Source organism: Gasterosteus aculeatus, chromosome 6, assembly GCF_964276395.1.
Source record: "Gasterosteus aculeatus chromosome 6, fGasAcu3.hap1.1, whole genome shotgun sequence".
NCBI classification, from domain to species: domain Eukaryota; kingdom Metazoa; phylum Chordata; class Actinopteri; order Perciformes; family Gasterosteidae; genus Gasterosteus; species Gasterosteus aculeatus.
Window position 1 is genome coordinate 13550016 of NC_135693.1, and position 16591 is coordinate 13566606.

Here is a 16591-nt window from a genome sequence, read left to right on the forward strand (position 1 = left end):
ATATGAACCCCCACCCCCACTGAGACCCTGGTGTGTGAAAAACAGGATCCTTACTATATAGATACAGCCACGGTTCACTTCTTGACACCCTGGCAGACTGGTGCATCCTCACATTTAAGCCATTTCCATATATATATATATATATATATACACACATACATTGGTATAAATTAAAAAATAAAAATAAAAAGCTTTAAAGATTGTACTATGTCGAGTGATTCATATTTGTTTTTATATATTTATATATATTTTTTTAATAGGTATTTATACCTTTTAGAAATAGATGACAGCGCGCATCCTATACATGGGAGTCTTGAAAAACTGGAAAAGGAGATTGCTGCACTCAGTTGTCTACCAACAACGACTACGTGCCCCAACCAGGGAGCTGGCACAGGTAGGGAAAATGACAGTATGATATAAGCTTTCTATATATTTATTATTTGACGAATCATTCAAATGATTTTATAATTCTATGCTCCCCCAGTGAAAAAAAAAAAAGTACATACGGGTGTCCAGTCTGAGAGACCTTCTACAAGGTATGTGACATCATCCATATATATATATATATATATATATATATATATATAGACATTTGTTTTATAACATGTTTTGACCATGTATGCTTGTACAGCAGGGTGCAGATTGACCGGTCTACACCAACAAAGGACACATGGTACTATCCAGAATGTTTGACTGACGAGGAAATGCTGCAGGCGGTCTGTGACTATGAAGAAGAGAGTACTACAATAGGAGCAACATCGGCAGAGTGTGTAACCCCATTTCAACAAAACAGAGCAGGTATACCCACAGAACCCACGGTGGTGATTGTGCACCCGAGGGACACAGCTAACCCCTTATATGTAGAGTTGATAAATGAAATCAGTGAACTGCGGCGTTCCAACACCGCATTAAAAGAGATAGTAACCGATCTATGTAAGAAACAAGAGGAGGCTAGACAAACACAGGACGCCAACGGCTGTTCCATAAAACAATACCTGATAGCTCAGAATGCATCCAGTGAAGCTATCATAGCTCTACTTACAAATAAATTTTATCCAAGGTGATCTACTAGGCATGGTGTCTATAAGGGGTGGTGTCTAAATAAACAATACAGACGTGTAGTATGCCTCCCCCCAGAAAAGTTTTGAAGAGGGGCACGGGTGATATACATCGATCAGGGGATAACCATAATAATAATGATGGTGGGTATAGGGTCCTGTTACAGAATACAGAGAAACAGCTTAAAAGCCTACGTGCACTGGTGGAGAGATCGCGCGTTGATGCTGCTGCTGCTGCTGCTGCTGCTGCTGCATACCCTGCCGAAGCTTTTCATGATGTTGACAGAATTCATTATACGGAACAACATTCATCGTATCTAGATAGCGGCTATGCAGACTTGGTCAGTGTCCTAGACCCAGGGTTTAATACCACAGGCGCAAATAGCCACGTGTTGGATCATGCAGACGGCCCACTTGTGTACACAGACAATGATGCAGGGGCTGGGGGGTGTGTGTTGGCAGAAATATGTGACGACCGGCTGAATCAGATGGGGGCAAATGGAGATGTGGAGCATGAACAGGGTGTTGGGGGGCCTGCTGAGGGTCATGAGGGATGGTCATGGGAGCAGGCCCGAACAGAAGGGGGGCATGATGATACACTAACAGGAGGAGGGGAGATAATGAGGGGGGGTGAGACCTCCTCAGGCATAGAGGGAAGGACAGTCACCATGAGAGAGATGCCTTCATTCAATGCATTTGAGCTTAGACAAGGGGTTGATTTCAGAAACGTGGATCTTACTGACCTCGAGCAAATCCCCTACATGGTCAGAGAAATAGTGGCGGGTGTAATTGATAGAGCTGTAGAGGCCTCTCCGGCTGGTAGTGTGCTGAACGTTTTGTTACGGGGACCTTCATTGGCTAGTGACATACAAGCTGTTCTACGCGTAAACGAGTCGTACAACTCTGACTTGTTTATGGAGCAAATTGCACAAGTGATACAGAGCAATGATGAGACTATAACGGATGATGAATTGGAATTAGTGATCACCGTAGCTAAAAACAGAAACGGTGGGGGTTATCTAAAATTAGCAAATGTCCCATATGATGTGATATTATCAAAGAAGGGTCGGTTTCTGCACACCCCTGACAATACTGATAATAACCTGTGCTTTTCGCTCTGTTTAGCACATTTTAATCATCCAGACATGTCCCTGCAAGATAAAGTGAGATTTGCAACTCAACTACATAGATCGTTGGGTTTTGGACCAATGCACAAGGTCTCATTCTCCGATGTAGATGCTTTCGAAAGACATCTGGGTGTGAAAATCATAATCTTCCACCATGCAGCAGCAGGTCGTAAACGACTTCAGTGTTTCCAAACCCACGATGCGCCTCATCCCCGGACAGTCTGGTTATATCTACACAATGACCATTATCACCTGATTGAAAACCAGCAAGGCTTTTTTGGGGCAAAACAAGTATGGAGGTCTTTTTCTTCTTGGTCCGTTTAACTTTTTTATCCGCCACCAGCCGGATAATCTTCTTCTTCTTCTTTAAGAGGGCGAATTGTTTGTCGGTCAAAGGAATGTTACCTCTCAATACATTGAGTGCGATCTCACACAGAGAGTCGATAAAATCCGTGCTGGCGTTATTAACAATGACACGTCGCACACGCGGCGTAGATTTATATATCAACTCCAACAATGACAAATTCCTCTGCATGCGTGATGACATTTTAGCGTTATTAACGCCTGTTTGTTTTTTTGGGGATATACACAACCTGTTGGTCCGATAGCAAAGCCGTTCTGAGTCTTAAATGTTCGGGGGTCAACGCTTTATAATCTATGAGAAGATAGCCATATGATTGTTGGGTCGCATCATTAAAGGCCTCTAAAAAATATTTAGTATTACCCGGAAACATCTGTCTGGCCAGTAGTGTGATTTGATATTTATCCCTAGGGTTTTTAAACAGAATGAGATAGTTGGTGTTTAAACTAATAGTGCGACTAGATTTACCCTGAATAAATAAATTTTGTACTAAATATATACAGCTGAGATTTCTATGATGTACATATTTGGTAAAAACATTTTGAACTTCTATATTATTCCCGGCATCATTCATTAAATCGTCTATAATGAGTAGATTGTTTTTGGCAGGAGGTAGTAAAACATCATCGCACAGAGACTCTGGTAAGCCCTCTACAAAGTTAATGTCTCTTGTTTTAAGCAGTTGATCATATAAAGGCTGCCAGCATGAATAAATGTAGACGACATTGTCAATACGATGTGAAATAACCCTCTCAGCATTTGCAATAATATCCTTGACAAAAAAAGTCTTTCCACAGTTTGAAGGCCCACTCACTACCAAACTAAAGGGGTGTTGTAGTCGTGCATCAAATCCTTGATCGCTGTTAGTATCCATAAGGAAGGGTCGTATAGTCAGACAACACCCTCCGCTTATTGTACACCACTCTGACTTGCTTAAAAACTGTCTCGTTTTTAAGATGGAACTTCTTTTTATCACGCCTGATAGTTTCAGACACTGTGGTCAAAGTGTGTGTGTTGTGATTGGTTACATAAGCCTGTACGAGGCCAATCAGTGACTGGGGGGTGACGACGGAGGCGTTTCTAGCGTTTAATGTGACGCCTTTACATTTGACAGCTGTTTTACCCTGTATCGTGTTATAGGCATAGCATTTGGGTCCTCCTGATACAAACTCTGTGATGTAGTCTTCACTAGGCAGTCCGCATATGTCTCCGCTGTTTAACTCATCAGTCAGGTCACCAAGATATGCCCCCAGGGGCGGCACCCAGTCGCTCCCTCTCGATGTAAAGACAATGCTGTCTGTGTCACAGTACAAGACCCTCTCCTGCAGTTTGTCTAACAAGTCGTAGAGCATCAATCTGGCATGGGCAGTTGTCAGGGCTCCTATAAAGACGTTTACGTCTTTTATACGGGAACCGCGGGCGTCTGCATGTCGCCACTGTACCAAAGCCACGTCATCTGAGATAAAACAGAATTGTCGCACATCAAAGTGGTCACTAAACATCAATTGTGTGAACCGAGCCGGATCTGTGATCAGCTCGCATGCAGGCATATTATTGCGCATACTAAAACGGCCCCACAAAGAGTTTAGGAGGAGTTTGTTGCAGCTTCTCATGGCTTTGTTGACCCTGATTTTGTCAGGGTTTAATTGAATGCCTTCCTTTTCAAAATAGTCTTTGACATATTTCTCCTTGTCGTCGGGGGTTTTAACATGGCCCGGGTAGCCTGACGCTTCCTGTTTACACTTCATGAATGTCTTCACATACCCGCTGAACAATGTGTCTGTTTTGTTGGGGAAATGCCAAACTTCATCAATGGACACAAGCCTGTATCCCTTTTCCACAGCCTTCTGCAGTTCAATTGACACCCAGACCCCCGCCAGCAGTCTGTCTCTGTCTCCGTGAGTGCACTCGCCACTCTGATTCAAATCCTCAGCACATTTGCCACACAATGGGAACATGAGTTTGTCATGACATCTGTATGGTAGGACCGGGTGAAACAGCCCTCTGGGCGGTAGCACTGTGCACTTTATGAGTCCAAAATACTTGTCAATAGACTCAAAATCCTTCAGGATAACCTGAGGATGTCCAACTGGATACTGCTTTTTAGCCTGAACCGTCGGATAAAGACTGGTGAAGTCGTAGTACCTGATTTTTTCATCAGCACCGATCTTGTGGTACAGCTTCATAGCGTTTGTACGTCCCCCAAAGAGGGCCTTTCTAGGCTCTAGACGCTCACGCTTTTTGTAAGTAACCATAAAAGCCTGTACAGCCCCGCTCGTCCGTTTTAACGACGACCACTCACACTCCCACATCACTACAACTCGCAGCCCGTGTTGTTTTTGTAGAGAATATATTTTGTCCATGAACACCCTGTATTGTCTACCGTAGGTGATTTTTGTAACAGGGTTCATGTCGCTCTGGACGTGGCATTTGACACATCCGTGGAAAAAACATCCCGCAAATTCATAGCAAGTGTTTGTTACAGAGTTATAGCCATCCACATAGAACGGCTCAAAAAGCTGTTCACCGTGATTGAGAGCATGTTTAATCTCAATATTCTCTGTGAGGGCCACATATTCAAGCCATTGCATCGATACATCAGAATACGTCTTATTCTGAGCAGTGTATGCCCCCTCAAACGTTAGAGCAACTGTGTCCTTTGGGAGAAACAGGGTTTTGAACACCCCCATGCAGCTGGATGCTAGGGTGGTAAATGAGAAGGGGTCAAGTTCCGTGCACTCTATGAATGTCTCACGATAGATGCTGCAGGCTTTTCGCAACACTTCTACATCGTTAACACAGTAGCGTCCGATTTCTTTTTGGAAGTCAAATGTTCCTCCTGAAACGGTATTATACCATTCCATGAATCTCGCTTTATCGCTATCACTCATATCGTCAAAGCCGTAGTAGGACGGATCAGGATATTTACCGACATAATACTCATGCTCCCGGGTGTTGAACTTGTGGGGAAAATAGCCTTTCTCGACATCACTGAACCCTAGGGCAGCGGGGGTTTTTGACAATCGCATGGGAAGGAAACTGAATGAGTCAATCCATCTCTGCCGGTATGACCTGTCATACATCAGTATCACCCGACTCCCTCTCATGGTGACTTGCGGAGTGATCTTTTGTTTGACAAAATATTCCAACAGAATATAGTTGTCAAAGCCGGATGCGTTGTGGGCGATAAACGTGTAGCCTTTGTATCTAGGTCTTCTGTAATACTTCACAAAGGTGTCCACACAATTCAAAGTACTGAAACAAAACTTTTTTCCCTCTAAATCCATAGCACATACATAATTTGCCTCGTGTTTTCCGTTATGAAACCTTGTCTCAAAGTCAAATAATATGTAGGTTGTTTGCGGCTCTTTCTTTTCAAGAGGCTGAATAAAACACTCATGTTTATCATTGCTCTCCAACTGTTGCTCACCACAGTGGACGCAGACTTTTGGCGCGCATTTGTGCGCTTTTTGTCCTGCTTTGTATGTTTTTCCACATGCCTCACAGTATTTCATAGCATCACAGGGGATGAGGGCATGGACGCTTTCTGGCCGCTTGTGCTGATCAAAACAATATTTCGACTTACATATGCGTTTACAATCACCGCATTTCTGTGTTTTACCCAGCTGTGTACGACACTCTAATGTAAAACACACATTACACAGCTGTTCACAGCTGTGGTATAATCGATGTTCATAGGCTTGGTAGCAATACTGACATACTTGTTTTGCCCCAAAAAAGCCTTGCTGGTTTTCAATCAGGTGATAATGGTCATTGTGTAGATATAACCAGACTGTCCGGGGATGAGGCGCATCGTGGGTTTGGAAACACTGAAGTCGTTTACGACCTGCTGCTGCATGGTGGAAGATTATGATTTTCACACCCAGATGTCTTTCGAAAGCATCTACATCGGAGAATGAGACCTTGTGCATTGGTCCAAAACCCAACGATCTATGTAGTTGAGTTGCAAATCTCACTTTATCTTGCAGGGACATGTCTGGATGATTAAAATGTGCTAAACAGAGCGAAAAGCACAGGTTATTATCAGTATTGTCAGGGGTGTGCAGAAACCGACCCTTCTTTGATAATATCACATCATATGGGACATTTGCTAATTTTAGATAACCCCCACCGTTTCTGTTTTTAGCTACGGTGATCACTAATTCCAATTCATCATCCGTTATAGTCTCATCATTGCTCTGTATCACTTGTGCAATTTGCTCCATAAACAAGTCAGAGTTGTACGACTCGTTTACGCGTAGAACAGCTTGTATGTCACTAGCCAATGAAGGTCCCCGTAACAAAACGTTCAGCACACTACCAGCCGGAGAGGCCTCTACAGCTCTATCAATTACACCCGCCACTATTTCTCTGACCATGTAGGGGATTTGCTCGAGGTCAGTAAGATCCACGTTTCTGAAATCAACCCCTTGTCTAAGCTCAAATGCATTGAATGAAGGCATCTCTCTCATGGTGACTGTCCTTCCCTCTATGCCTGAGGAGGTCTCACCCCCCCTCATTATCTCCCCTCCTCCTGTTAGTGTATCATCATGCCCCCCTTCTGTTCGGGCCTGCTCCCATGACCATCCCTCATGACCCTCAGCAGGCCCCCCAACACCCTGTTCATGCTCCACATCTCCATTTGCCCCCATCTGATTCAGCCGGTCGTCACATATTTCTGCCAACACACACCCCCCAGCCCCTGCATCATTGTCTGTGTACACAAGTGGGCCGTCTGCATGATCCAACACGTGGCTATTTGCGCCTGTGGTATTAAACCCTGGGTCTAGGACACTGACCAAGTCTGCATAGCCGCTATCTAGATACGATGAATGTTGTTCCGTATAATGAATTCTGTCAACATCATGAAAAGCTTCGGCAGGGTATGCAGCAGCAGCAGCAGCAGCAGCAGCAGCATCAACGCGCGATCTCTCCACCAGTGCACGTAGGCTTTTAAGCTGTTTCTCTGTATTCTGTAACAGGACCCTATACCCACCATCATTATTATTATGGTTATCCCCTGATCGATGTATATCACCCGTGCCCCTCTTCAAAACTTTTCTGGGGGGAGGCATACTACACGTCTGTATTGTTTATTTAGACACCACCCCTTATAGACACCATGCCTAGTAGATCACCTTGGATAAAATTTATTTGTAAGTAGAGCTATGATAGCTTCACTGGATGCATTCTGAGCTATCAGGTATTGTTTTATGGAACAGCCGTTGGCGTCCTGTGTTTGTCTAGCCTCCTCTTGTTTCTTACATAGATCGGTTACTATCTCTTTTAATGCGGTGTTGGAACGCCGCAGTTCACTGATTTCATTTATCAACTCTACATATAAGGGGTTAGCTGTGTCCCTCGGGTGCACAATCACCACCGTGGGTTCTGTGGGTATACCTGCTCTGTTTTGTTGAAATGGGGTTACACACTCTGCCGATGTTGCTCCTATTGTAGTACTCTCTTCTTCATAGTCACAGACCGCCTGCAGCATTTCCTCGTCAGTCAAACATTCTGGATAGTACCATGTGTCCTTTGTTGGTGTAGACCGGTCAATCTGCACCCTGCTGTACAAGCATACATGGTCAAAACATGTTATAAAACAAATGTCTATATATATATATATATATATATATATATATATGGATGATGTCACATACCTTGTAGAAGGTCTCTCAGACTGGACACCCGTATGTACTTTTTTTTTTTTCACTGGGGGAGCATAGAATTATAAAATCATTTGAATGATTCGTCAAATAATAAATATATAGAAAGCTTATATCATACTGTCATTTTCCCTACCTGTGCCAGCTCCCTGGTTGGGGCACGTAGTCGTTGTTGGTAGACAACTGAGTGCAGCAATCTCCTTTTCCAGTTTTTCAAGACTCCCATGTATAGGATGCGCGCTGTCATCTATTTCTAAAAGGTATAAATACCTATTAAAAAAATATATATAAATATATAAAAACAAATATGAATCACTCGACATAGTACAATCTTTAAAGCTTTCTATTTTTAATTTTTTTAATTTATACCAATGTATGTGTGTGTGTGTGTGTGTGTGTGTGTGTGTATATATATATATATATATATATATATATATATTTGACAATGAAATAAGTACTTACCACATATCTGGTCCATTGCTCCCCCCTTGTAGTACATCTGGCTCTCACTGGAAATGTCTTAAATGTGAGGATGCACCAGTCTGCCAGGGTTTCAAGAAGGGAACCGTGGCTGTATCTATATAGGAGACCCATACCCCCCGAATGCAACATCATTACCAACTAAGGACCCTGTTTTTTCACACGCCAGGGTCTCAGTGGGGGTGAGGGTTCATATGTTGCTTAAAACTAAACAAACTGCTCACTGTTTACCACATAAGGACTCTGTTTTTCTCCATCCCTGTGGGGCTCTCAAGCTATTTAGGGTTTAGCACCGTTTGGGTGCTGCGTACATTATGCGACCCTAAGTCGACACGCTTGTTCCTCGTTAAAACTGTATGTTTTGCTGAGGGGTTTTTCCTCTGTTAGGTTACAATGTGTGTCCTGTTGGCTAAGAAGAAGATAGCCCCCTAGTTCATGCATTAAGCTGTTATTTTTGAATCTGAACAGAAGCACCAGTGTCTCACTGGTTTGTGGTGGGACCTCTCATACAATTGAAGAGAAGCAGAAGAAGACGTTTGGGGGTTGGCCCCCGGCTTGTGTACTGTGTCACATAATGCTACACTAAGTCGGCATATGTGCTCCTCGTTAAACCTTAAGATGTATGTTTTGCTGAGGGCTTTCCTCTGTTAGGTTACAAATTGTGTTCTATTGGCTAAGAAGATAGCCCCCTAGTTCATGCATTAAGCTGATATTGGTGAATCTGAACAGAAGAACCAATGTCTCACTGGTTTGTGGCGGGGCCTCTCATACCTTTGAATAGAAGAAGAAGAAGACGCCACTGGGACCACACTGGGATAGGCCTCTGCTGTTTCACTAAGAATCCTGGAGCGTGAACCATTCCAAAAGGAAAGTTCGATCGAGGCGCCAAATAACACATCTATATATATGATGAAACCCCTCCTACAGTCCCGTGTTTCCGGTCAAAACTAACGCCCATCGCATAAAACACCCACTGATATGGCAAATTTCCAATCAAAACCAAGCACATCATCGTCAAAAATGGTTTACGTATCCATTCGTAAAATGACGCATTTCCGGGGCATGACTTCAAAATGGCGGCGGTCACATGCCCACCCCACACCCCTCCTACCCCCCAAAAGTTCAATGACGCATTTTTCCGGTCAAAATGGCGGCGGTCACATGCCCACCCCCCCCCCCACCCCTCCTACCCCCCAAAAGTTCCCTCTTGCACGCCCTCTGGCATGTGACTGAGGTCAAAGGTCACATGCACGCGCAAAAGTAGAGGCTATATACTACTCGCACGTGGAGGAACTGGAGAGAGTGAGGCAATCCACCTGAAGGATACAGGTGGTGGAGGACGAACTGAAGTGGTCCTCAAGTCCTGCCACGACTGACTGGCCAAAAAGCCAAAAGCAAAGGGAGAAAAACACGTGCAGAAGTCTAGAGAGCAACAGAGCATTGCAAAACACATGGAATTGCGGTCAGGTATCTCATTACTTAACATTACAACATAATTTGGCCGTTTTCTTCTGTTTTTGCCCAACACACTTAACAACCATGGGCCTTTACAGCTGAGCAGCTTAGTTGCCTTCATGTGGTAGACAGGGATTCAAACATGGTATGACATCATCAGAGAGGGACCTGCATGAGACCACAGAGGAGTTGTCAGCTGCAGATGGGAGGAACACCAGGATGGATCAAACCAGCTATTCATGAGCCTCCCCTGGTGATCAAGCCCATGGTAGAGCAGTGAGAGACGAGCTGGGCCTCCTGCACCACATACAGTTATCTGATTAAGTGGAAAATGATTCCCAAGCATCACAATGTATGAATAGTTCAACCTTCAGGGAAATAGGGATTTCTCAGGCATTTCCCAAATGATGCTTCTTTCTGTGTAAGATGAAAGCTGGTTTTCCTGGCTTCGCACAACAACTCGATAGAGTTGGGTACAGGCTTTGTCTGAAGGTACCAGCATCTGTATTGCTGGACAGTAATGCGGAATCAATTATACAGCAGTCTTTGACATAATTCTTATTTCCCAAGGACGGGGGGAGATTTCCCCATAAGTTTTGGAATGTATTGCCTTTTAACCATTACCATTTAATACTTTGCATGGTTAATATCAGGCCACTGGAATTAACAACGTGGTTTGCGTTAACAGTGTCAATCAGTGTTTTCTTGAAATGTAGCATGTCTGCTTGTGGCTGAGATACATGTTTGCTGTAGTTATGTTTTGGGGAATTTTCCAAAGTGCACAGTAGTAAGAAAGCATGTGCTCGAAAATGCTGATCATTCTTGAGGCTTGACAATGCAAAATATTGTTGTATATTTTTATATTGTGGTGACGATGCCGTTGTCTTGGCGGAAAGGTTATTCCAAACTCCTCACACCCCAAGATTGACCACTACAGCATCAAGGTGTGTAAAATATGTGTGGACATGAGTGCACATGAGTTAACTTGTTTGTATTTGTGTAATTGCAGTAAGGGGGGAATGTGGGGACACAGTGGTGTGTGTTTGTTATCTTGGATGCAGTTGTTGCTGTTGTTTCTCTGGAGTCCACTAAATGTACCGTGGTTGTGTGTGTGTGTGTGTGTGTGTGTGTGTGTGACACACACCCTGGCCTTACTGGAGTTCGGGCACATGCCTGTGGCCTGTGTTGGCCTGTGGTTGGTGCAAAGATTCCAGGACCCCCACAAACATGACTTGGCCAAGCCAGCATGGTATATTGTACTGCTGACAATGCTCCCATTACTGTTAATTACTCAGAATAATGGACACTAACTTTTTTAATGGAGTGTGTCTCTGTATGTCTGCATTGCTCTTCAACTATGTTGCAACAGGAATTCAGATCCAGATACTCCAGTGAGAGTTTTAAACCACACAATATTAGAATACTTTGAGTAAAAGTCCTGTCCTCAGCTTCAGGGATAGTTTTAGGAATATACATCATCACACTCATTACGCAGGTAGATTTGCTCCTGGCATTTAATATATTTTAGAGGTGTGTTCTTATTACACTTGCATTTACAGCAATTACAGTTATTGCTGTTGGGTGGTTTAACTCCCTGTTATACAATGCATTGTATTTTATAGGCTCATTATAACTTCTCTAAAAAGAGATTTGTCTGCTATGTAACTGATGCTAGCAGCCGCCGGATAAATATCACACTAAAAGTGTACGGTGTTCTTCTGCAATGTAGTTGGAAGTATAAAGTACCTTAAATAGGAAATACACAAGTCAAGTACAACTGGTTCAAATGATGTTTAAATCACTTCATGACATTAGTTACTTTTCAAAGCCGATCCTCAAAGACAGTCGGAATCAACCTTGCCTCACCTGTGACAAACTTTAAATGAATGACTATGGAAGGTAAACAGACTGACACGTTATCTGCCTCGGTCAGATATCAACCGTTTCTTGTTCTCCTTTTGATCTGACATGAAAATAAAGACGAAAGTACAGTAATTTTCTTGCGATCATCTAATCTAAACAGGCCTAATCACAGACACTCGTATTCGGCGTGATCCGCCAGCCTACACATTAGAGCACAGTCATTGCACCACAGCCGGGGAACAGGGTGTGCTGAGCCACACAATTGAATGAGAACCTTTTTTCTCGTTTCATCACAAAAACTGCGGTGGACCTCGTTTCATGAATCCTTGTATAGATTGAGTAAATGAAGTAATTAGAGGCTTTAGTTTGGATAGCCAGCTATCTGCTCTGCTGCACATGAAGGCAAGGTAGTAATAGTATAATTAGAAAGTAGCCAGCAGCACCAAAGGGTTAGGTGGCAAACACTGGCCAGGACACACATAGTTTGTTATTACCCCTTTGCAGTTATCATTGGATGTGGCAGCATCCTGTCATGTTTTTCTTTTTATCTTTGTCTGATGACATACGATGGACCGTCGTCTGTTTCCATAGCAGGACGGAGCCAGTTGGGGCTCCAGTAAATGACTCATCAAAGTTAGTCACAGTATGTTCTGTGAGAGTGTGAATACACATATTCCAGCAACTGTGCGTAATGAGTTTGAGAAGAAAATCGACGCAAAACATTTAAACTATCCACTCAGCCTCCACCACGGATTCAAGAATTCTGGGCTACGATCACCAAAGTAATTGTTCAAAAATCTCTGCTTTTCATCAGGGGGTGGTTGTGGTTTTGTAAGAAACATGCCCCACTTGAAGCAACTGAATATTTTAGACTAAATGGAGCCCAACTGCAGCAGAAGACTTTGTATTTATTTTCATTTGGAAATGACTGGAAAAGTCTTCCCCAAGAAAAAAGTTTAGTTTTTTGTAACACAGATAGAAATTGCTAATAAATAAATAGGCAGAAAGAAGGAGTGTGGTTATCACATGATCTTTAATAAAACAAATATATTCCAAGTTTTCTATTTATAACATTTTCTTATAAAAACAATATGTATAACACATTTACAAAGCATGCAGCACCATGTCTTTATAATACTGGTGTTGACAGAATTCAATAGCTCAATTAAGTGCCACTTTCAGGATAATATTTACAATACAGTAATTTACTGCAATAACTGAGGCTTGAAGTTCCATAAAAAGAGAAACAAAACATCTTTGCCATTACCGGCGACTTGTATCGATTTTTCCCAAGACTCCTGAAATGTCACTTCCTAACTTCCGACTCCTCATTTGTTGATTTGGAATCGGATCAGTCCGTCTTGCACTGTTGCATCCCTCTGGGTGTATCACTTTTCCAGCAATCGTGTCTATCCTTCCGGCTGCTGTTTTGTGTCAGCAACTTTGGCAGGAAGGAATTTCTTAGGTGTTGGGTGTCTGTGTGTGAGTGTGTGTGAGAGTGTGTGTGTGTGTGTCAGCATCTCTAGTGTGCAGAAGGCTGAAAGTGTTGGTCAGTGTCTGTGACTGATTCTATGGGATTGCTGAATGTGTGTGTGTGTGTGTGTGTGTGTGTGTGTGTGTGTGTGTGTGTGTGTGTGTGTGTGTGTGTGTGTGTGTGTGTGTGTGTATTTCTGTCTCTCTGTGTGTGTGTTCACACTTTGGTGTCAGCGTCTCTGACAGGTGTGTAGGTTCCGGGCTGCTGTCCTGCTGACACTGTGGTCTTGCTCTCCTTTCTCAGGTCGGCAGGCCAGACCGTCGCCACAGTCACAGCGCTGGAACAGCTCCAAGCCGTGGGTGCCTTTCCTGCGGTGGCGCGTACACACCTGGCCCTCCGTCAGCACGGGCTTACAGATGCGAGACCAGAAGTGTCTGGCGCAGCACAGACCCTCAGAGCAGTCGGCAGATCTCAGGCAAGTGTCTCCTTCCTGACCTGAAGATGAAGGGAGAGGAGAGTATGTTACGTGAAACACTTCAATAAAAACTGCTTTTGCTTCTTTTGAGTGAAATAAAGAGTGATTATATCCTAAGGGGATGCTCACCTTTTGCAGCATGGAGCTGATTGCTGTGGGCCGTGGGAGGTTTCTTGGCGTGATGCTCCATGGTCTTATTGTGTTTGTTCCCGCCAGTTATGATAGATGCATCTGTACCATCGATGTCATTTGCCTGGCAAACGCCTATAGAAAGGTTAAAAAATAAATACATGTTGTTAGGGTCTATATTTGATACGAAATTGAAATCATTGGCGAGGCAAACATTATGAATACAAGCAAACTTTCCCAAACGTATCAGAATCATCGACAACTCTGTCTGGTACGAATGTCTTTTAATATTTCGGATGTCTCGGCTTACCATTGCTGCACCGGTTTCCTGCGCAACACATGGAGTCCCGTGCGCAACGCTTCCGGCTCTTACGGCAGGGCAGACAGGCGCCGCGGGCGTCGTTGCAGAATTCATCACCGTCACAGTCTTCATCATCTGTGCAAACACCTGACTGCTAAAGTTTGGGAGAAACAAACGGATCGTGCCATTGAAATATTAAATGATTACGTGTGGAACATGCACAAGCGTGACTTTATATGGCGCGCTAAAACGGACTTTTACGCACGCGAGGGGTAAATTACCTGTAAGGTGTCCGCGGGTAATTTGTGACCCAGGCTACCGGGGGGCGAGGTGCGCGGAGTCGGACTGACAGTTTCGGCGCCTTTGCCGGCCGAAGTACCGGGCAAGTTTTTGATGGCATTGGAGTTTACCAGGACTGCCCCTGCGTAAACGTCCCCAAGGTATCCAAACAGAGTGAGATAGACAGCCAAGAAGCGATGCGCCGACGTGAAGTGCATGATTCTCCTGTTGAAATTCTGCTTTGTTGCCAAAACAAGGAAAAAGACACCGTTTGTTTTGCTGTAAAAAAAAAGCGACTGCCTGACAAAGTCCAAAAGGGCCCTTGAATCCGTTTCCAGAAGAGTCGTCGGCGCGATGCTTTCGGAGCCTCCTGACTCAGAGTGCTGGGATGATCTCTTTATACGCGCGGACCTGTTTGTCCTCCCGCCCCTCGCTGTGCACAACAAAGGCGGAGGGGTGGAATTTCAAAGAGACATTGGGGCACTGTACGGAAATGGTCATCCATTCCAGCCGCACATGACTGCCTTTTACAATGTGTGTGTAATGATAATGACCTGCCAAGTCCCAGTGCCCATCACAAAGGCAAAAACAAATGATGTGCAAACAGGATTTTTTTTCATTTGCTTTGAAGGTCCACCGGTTTAGTGCCTTTTGCTCTGTTTCAGCACAGACCCAAGAGATGTATTTGAACATTAAATGTGAGACTCGCCTCATTGATTTAATTCCTATATGTTATGGTTGCTTTTGTTTAATTTAACATCTTTAACACATTTATTTCGTGTTTTTGAGATAAGTTATTCAAATTATTAGATTTTATTTTATTTTTTTCTGATTTCTATTGCTGCGACAAAAACTCAAAAAGCCAGTCTCTTCTTTGACATTCAAGTAGCCTACAACCCTTCGGCTGAAGACAGTGATTGAAGTTACTAGCGTCGATTAACTGGGTCTACTTCATTTGATCCTTCTGATTGCAAAGGGGGCAATTATCCTCCAAAGTGTGCTTGATTACACCAGTGCGGACATCAATGTGCGGGATATGCAAACCATTAAGGGGTGTGAAAAGTTTACCGAATTAATGGACTTCCGCGGCGAGGCCTTTCAGGCTTGACTGGCACATTGAGATTAAAGGCAACTCTGATCCGTCCCGCTCTTTGACCCTTTGGGCTCCTAAGAAACGGGCCCTCTTTCTTACATGGGGGGGGGGGCGCACCCCGTTTTTTTAAACTACTAAAACCAGTTTGATTTAGGTTTGTTATAGGCCTATAGCCTATAGATTTTTGTTTAAGTTTTGCAGGTATGTTAAAAAAAAACTGCGCGTACAGCTCAATCCGACACGCCAAGGAACACAGGTGCCGACGGCGGCGATGGAAACGAGCCATTTAGTGTATGAAGATATCTTGGCACTTGGACGTCATCTGCTGGTCGCGTAGCTCACGTTTGTGTGTGATTATGGTGATTGTGTGTGTGCGTGTGTGTGTGTGCGTGTGTGTGTGTGTGTCCGTCCGTGTGTGTGTGTGTGTGTGTGTGTGTGTGTGTGTGTGTGTGTGTGTGTGTGTGTGTGTGTGTGAGTGAGTGCGCGCATATGCGCCGGAGAGATGCGCCATAGACAGCCGACAAACAGGCTGCAGCACTTTGCGCGTCTGAATTGCTGTACGTCTTTTGAAGTGGAGCTTTTATCTCCGCTTTACTAAATGTCAGAGCTGGTGAGGTGAGCCCCTTTGATGCACTTTGATCCCCTTTGATCTGGCAGAGGTGTCACCCTGTTGTTATGGCTGAAGCCGTTTCCCTGACCCCAAAACAGATTTGTTGTGCGAATAACACCGAGACCAGAGAAGCTGAATCATCCGCACTTACTAGTAAGTGGATGACATTAACTCAAGGGCCGAAGATTAGCTCTCAGGCGACCGGTTCACATGGGGCTGT

At 44.0% G+C, this 16591-nt stretch overlaps 2 protein-coding genes and 1 long non-coding RNA gene across 7 annotated transcripts; 1 reads left to right on the plus strand and 2 right to left on the minus strand.

Annotated features, from left to right (window-relative positions):
* Positions 1 to 217: 217 nt before the first annotated feature.
* Positions 218 to 2472, plus strand: LOC144409527 (uncharacterized). The gene is made up of 3 exons (XR_013468023.1): positions 218 to 394; positions 485 to 536; positions 632 to 2472. It is a non-coding gene; the product is annotated as an uncharacterized LOC144409527 (long non-coding RNA).
* Positions 2473 to 2550: 78 nt separating this feature from the next.
* Positions 2551 to 9819, minus strand: LOC144382995 (uncharacterized). 4 transcript variants are annotated; one of them, XM_078105023.1, is made up of 4 exons: positions 8675 to 9819; positions 8349 to 8465; positions 8207 to 8258; positions 2551 to 8110 (listed from the first exon to the last, which is right to left on the minus strand). In XM_078105023.1, the coding sequence occupies exon 4, from the start codon at positions 7619 to 7621 to the stop codon at positions 3410 to 3412; it is 4212 nt and encodes a 1403-aa protein (XP_077961149.1). In that variant the 5' UTR covers positions 7622 to 8110; positions 8207 to 8258; positions 8349 to 8465; positions 8675 to 9819; the 3' UTR covers positions 2551 to 3409. The 4 variants fall into 4 exon arrangements, with proteins under 4 accessions (XP_077961149.1, XP_077961146.1, XP_077961147.1 ...); XM_078105020.1 differs by having other exon boundaries at positions 2551 to 8113; XM_078105021.1 differs by having other exon boundaries at positions 2551 to 8113; positions 8349 to 8482.
* A 3205-nt stretch (positions 9820 to 13024) lies between these two features.
* LOC120820789 (dickkopf-related protein 1) lies at positions 13025 to 15064 on the minus strand. Of its 2 annotated transcripts, none has more exons than XM_040178942.2 (4): positions 14671 to 15064; positions 14399 to 14543; positions 14089 to 14223; positions 13025 to 13979 (listed from the first exon to the last, which is right to left on the minus strand). In XM_040178942.2, the coding sequence occupies exons 1-4, from the start codon at positions 14884 to 14886 to the stop codon at positions 13714 to 13716; spliced, it is 762 nt and encodes a 253-aa protein (XP_040034876.2). In that variant the 5' UTR covers positions 14887 to 15064; the 3' UTR covers positions 13025 to 13713. The 2 variants fall into 2 exon arrangements, with proteins under 2 accessions (XP_040034876.2, XP_040034877.2); XM_040178943.2 differs by having other exon boundaries at positions 14399 to 14540; positions 14671 to 15043.
* Positions 15065 to 16591: the final 1527 nt, after the last annotated feature.

Bases quoted from the DNA above. Each gene is read 5' to 3' on its own strand.
- LOC144382995 (XM_078105023.1), bottom strand. From the start codon at position 7,621: ATGCCTCCCCCCAGAAAAGTTTTGAAGAGGGGCACGGGTGATATACAT.
- LOC120820789 (XM_040178942.2), bottom strand. From the start codon at position 14,886: ATGCACTTCACGTCGGCGCATCGCTTCTTGGCTGTCTATCTCACTCTG. The intron at 14,544-14,670 runs GTAATTTACCCC...CCCAAACTTTAG, and splicing joins TACCCGCGGACACCTTACAG to CAGTCAGGTGTTTGCACAGA. The intron at 13,980-14,088 runs GTGAGCATCCCC...CTTCATCTTCAG, and splicing joins TCAGCTCCATGCTGCAAAAG to GTCAGGAAGGAGACACTTGC.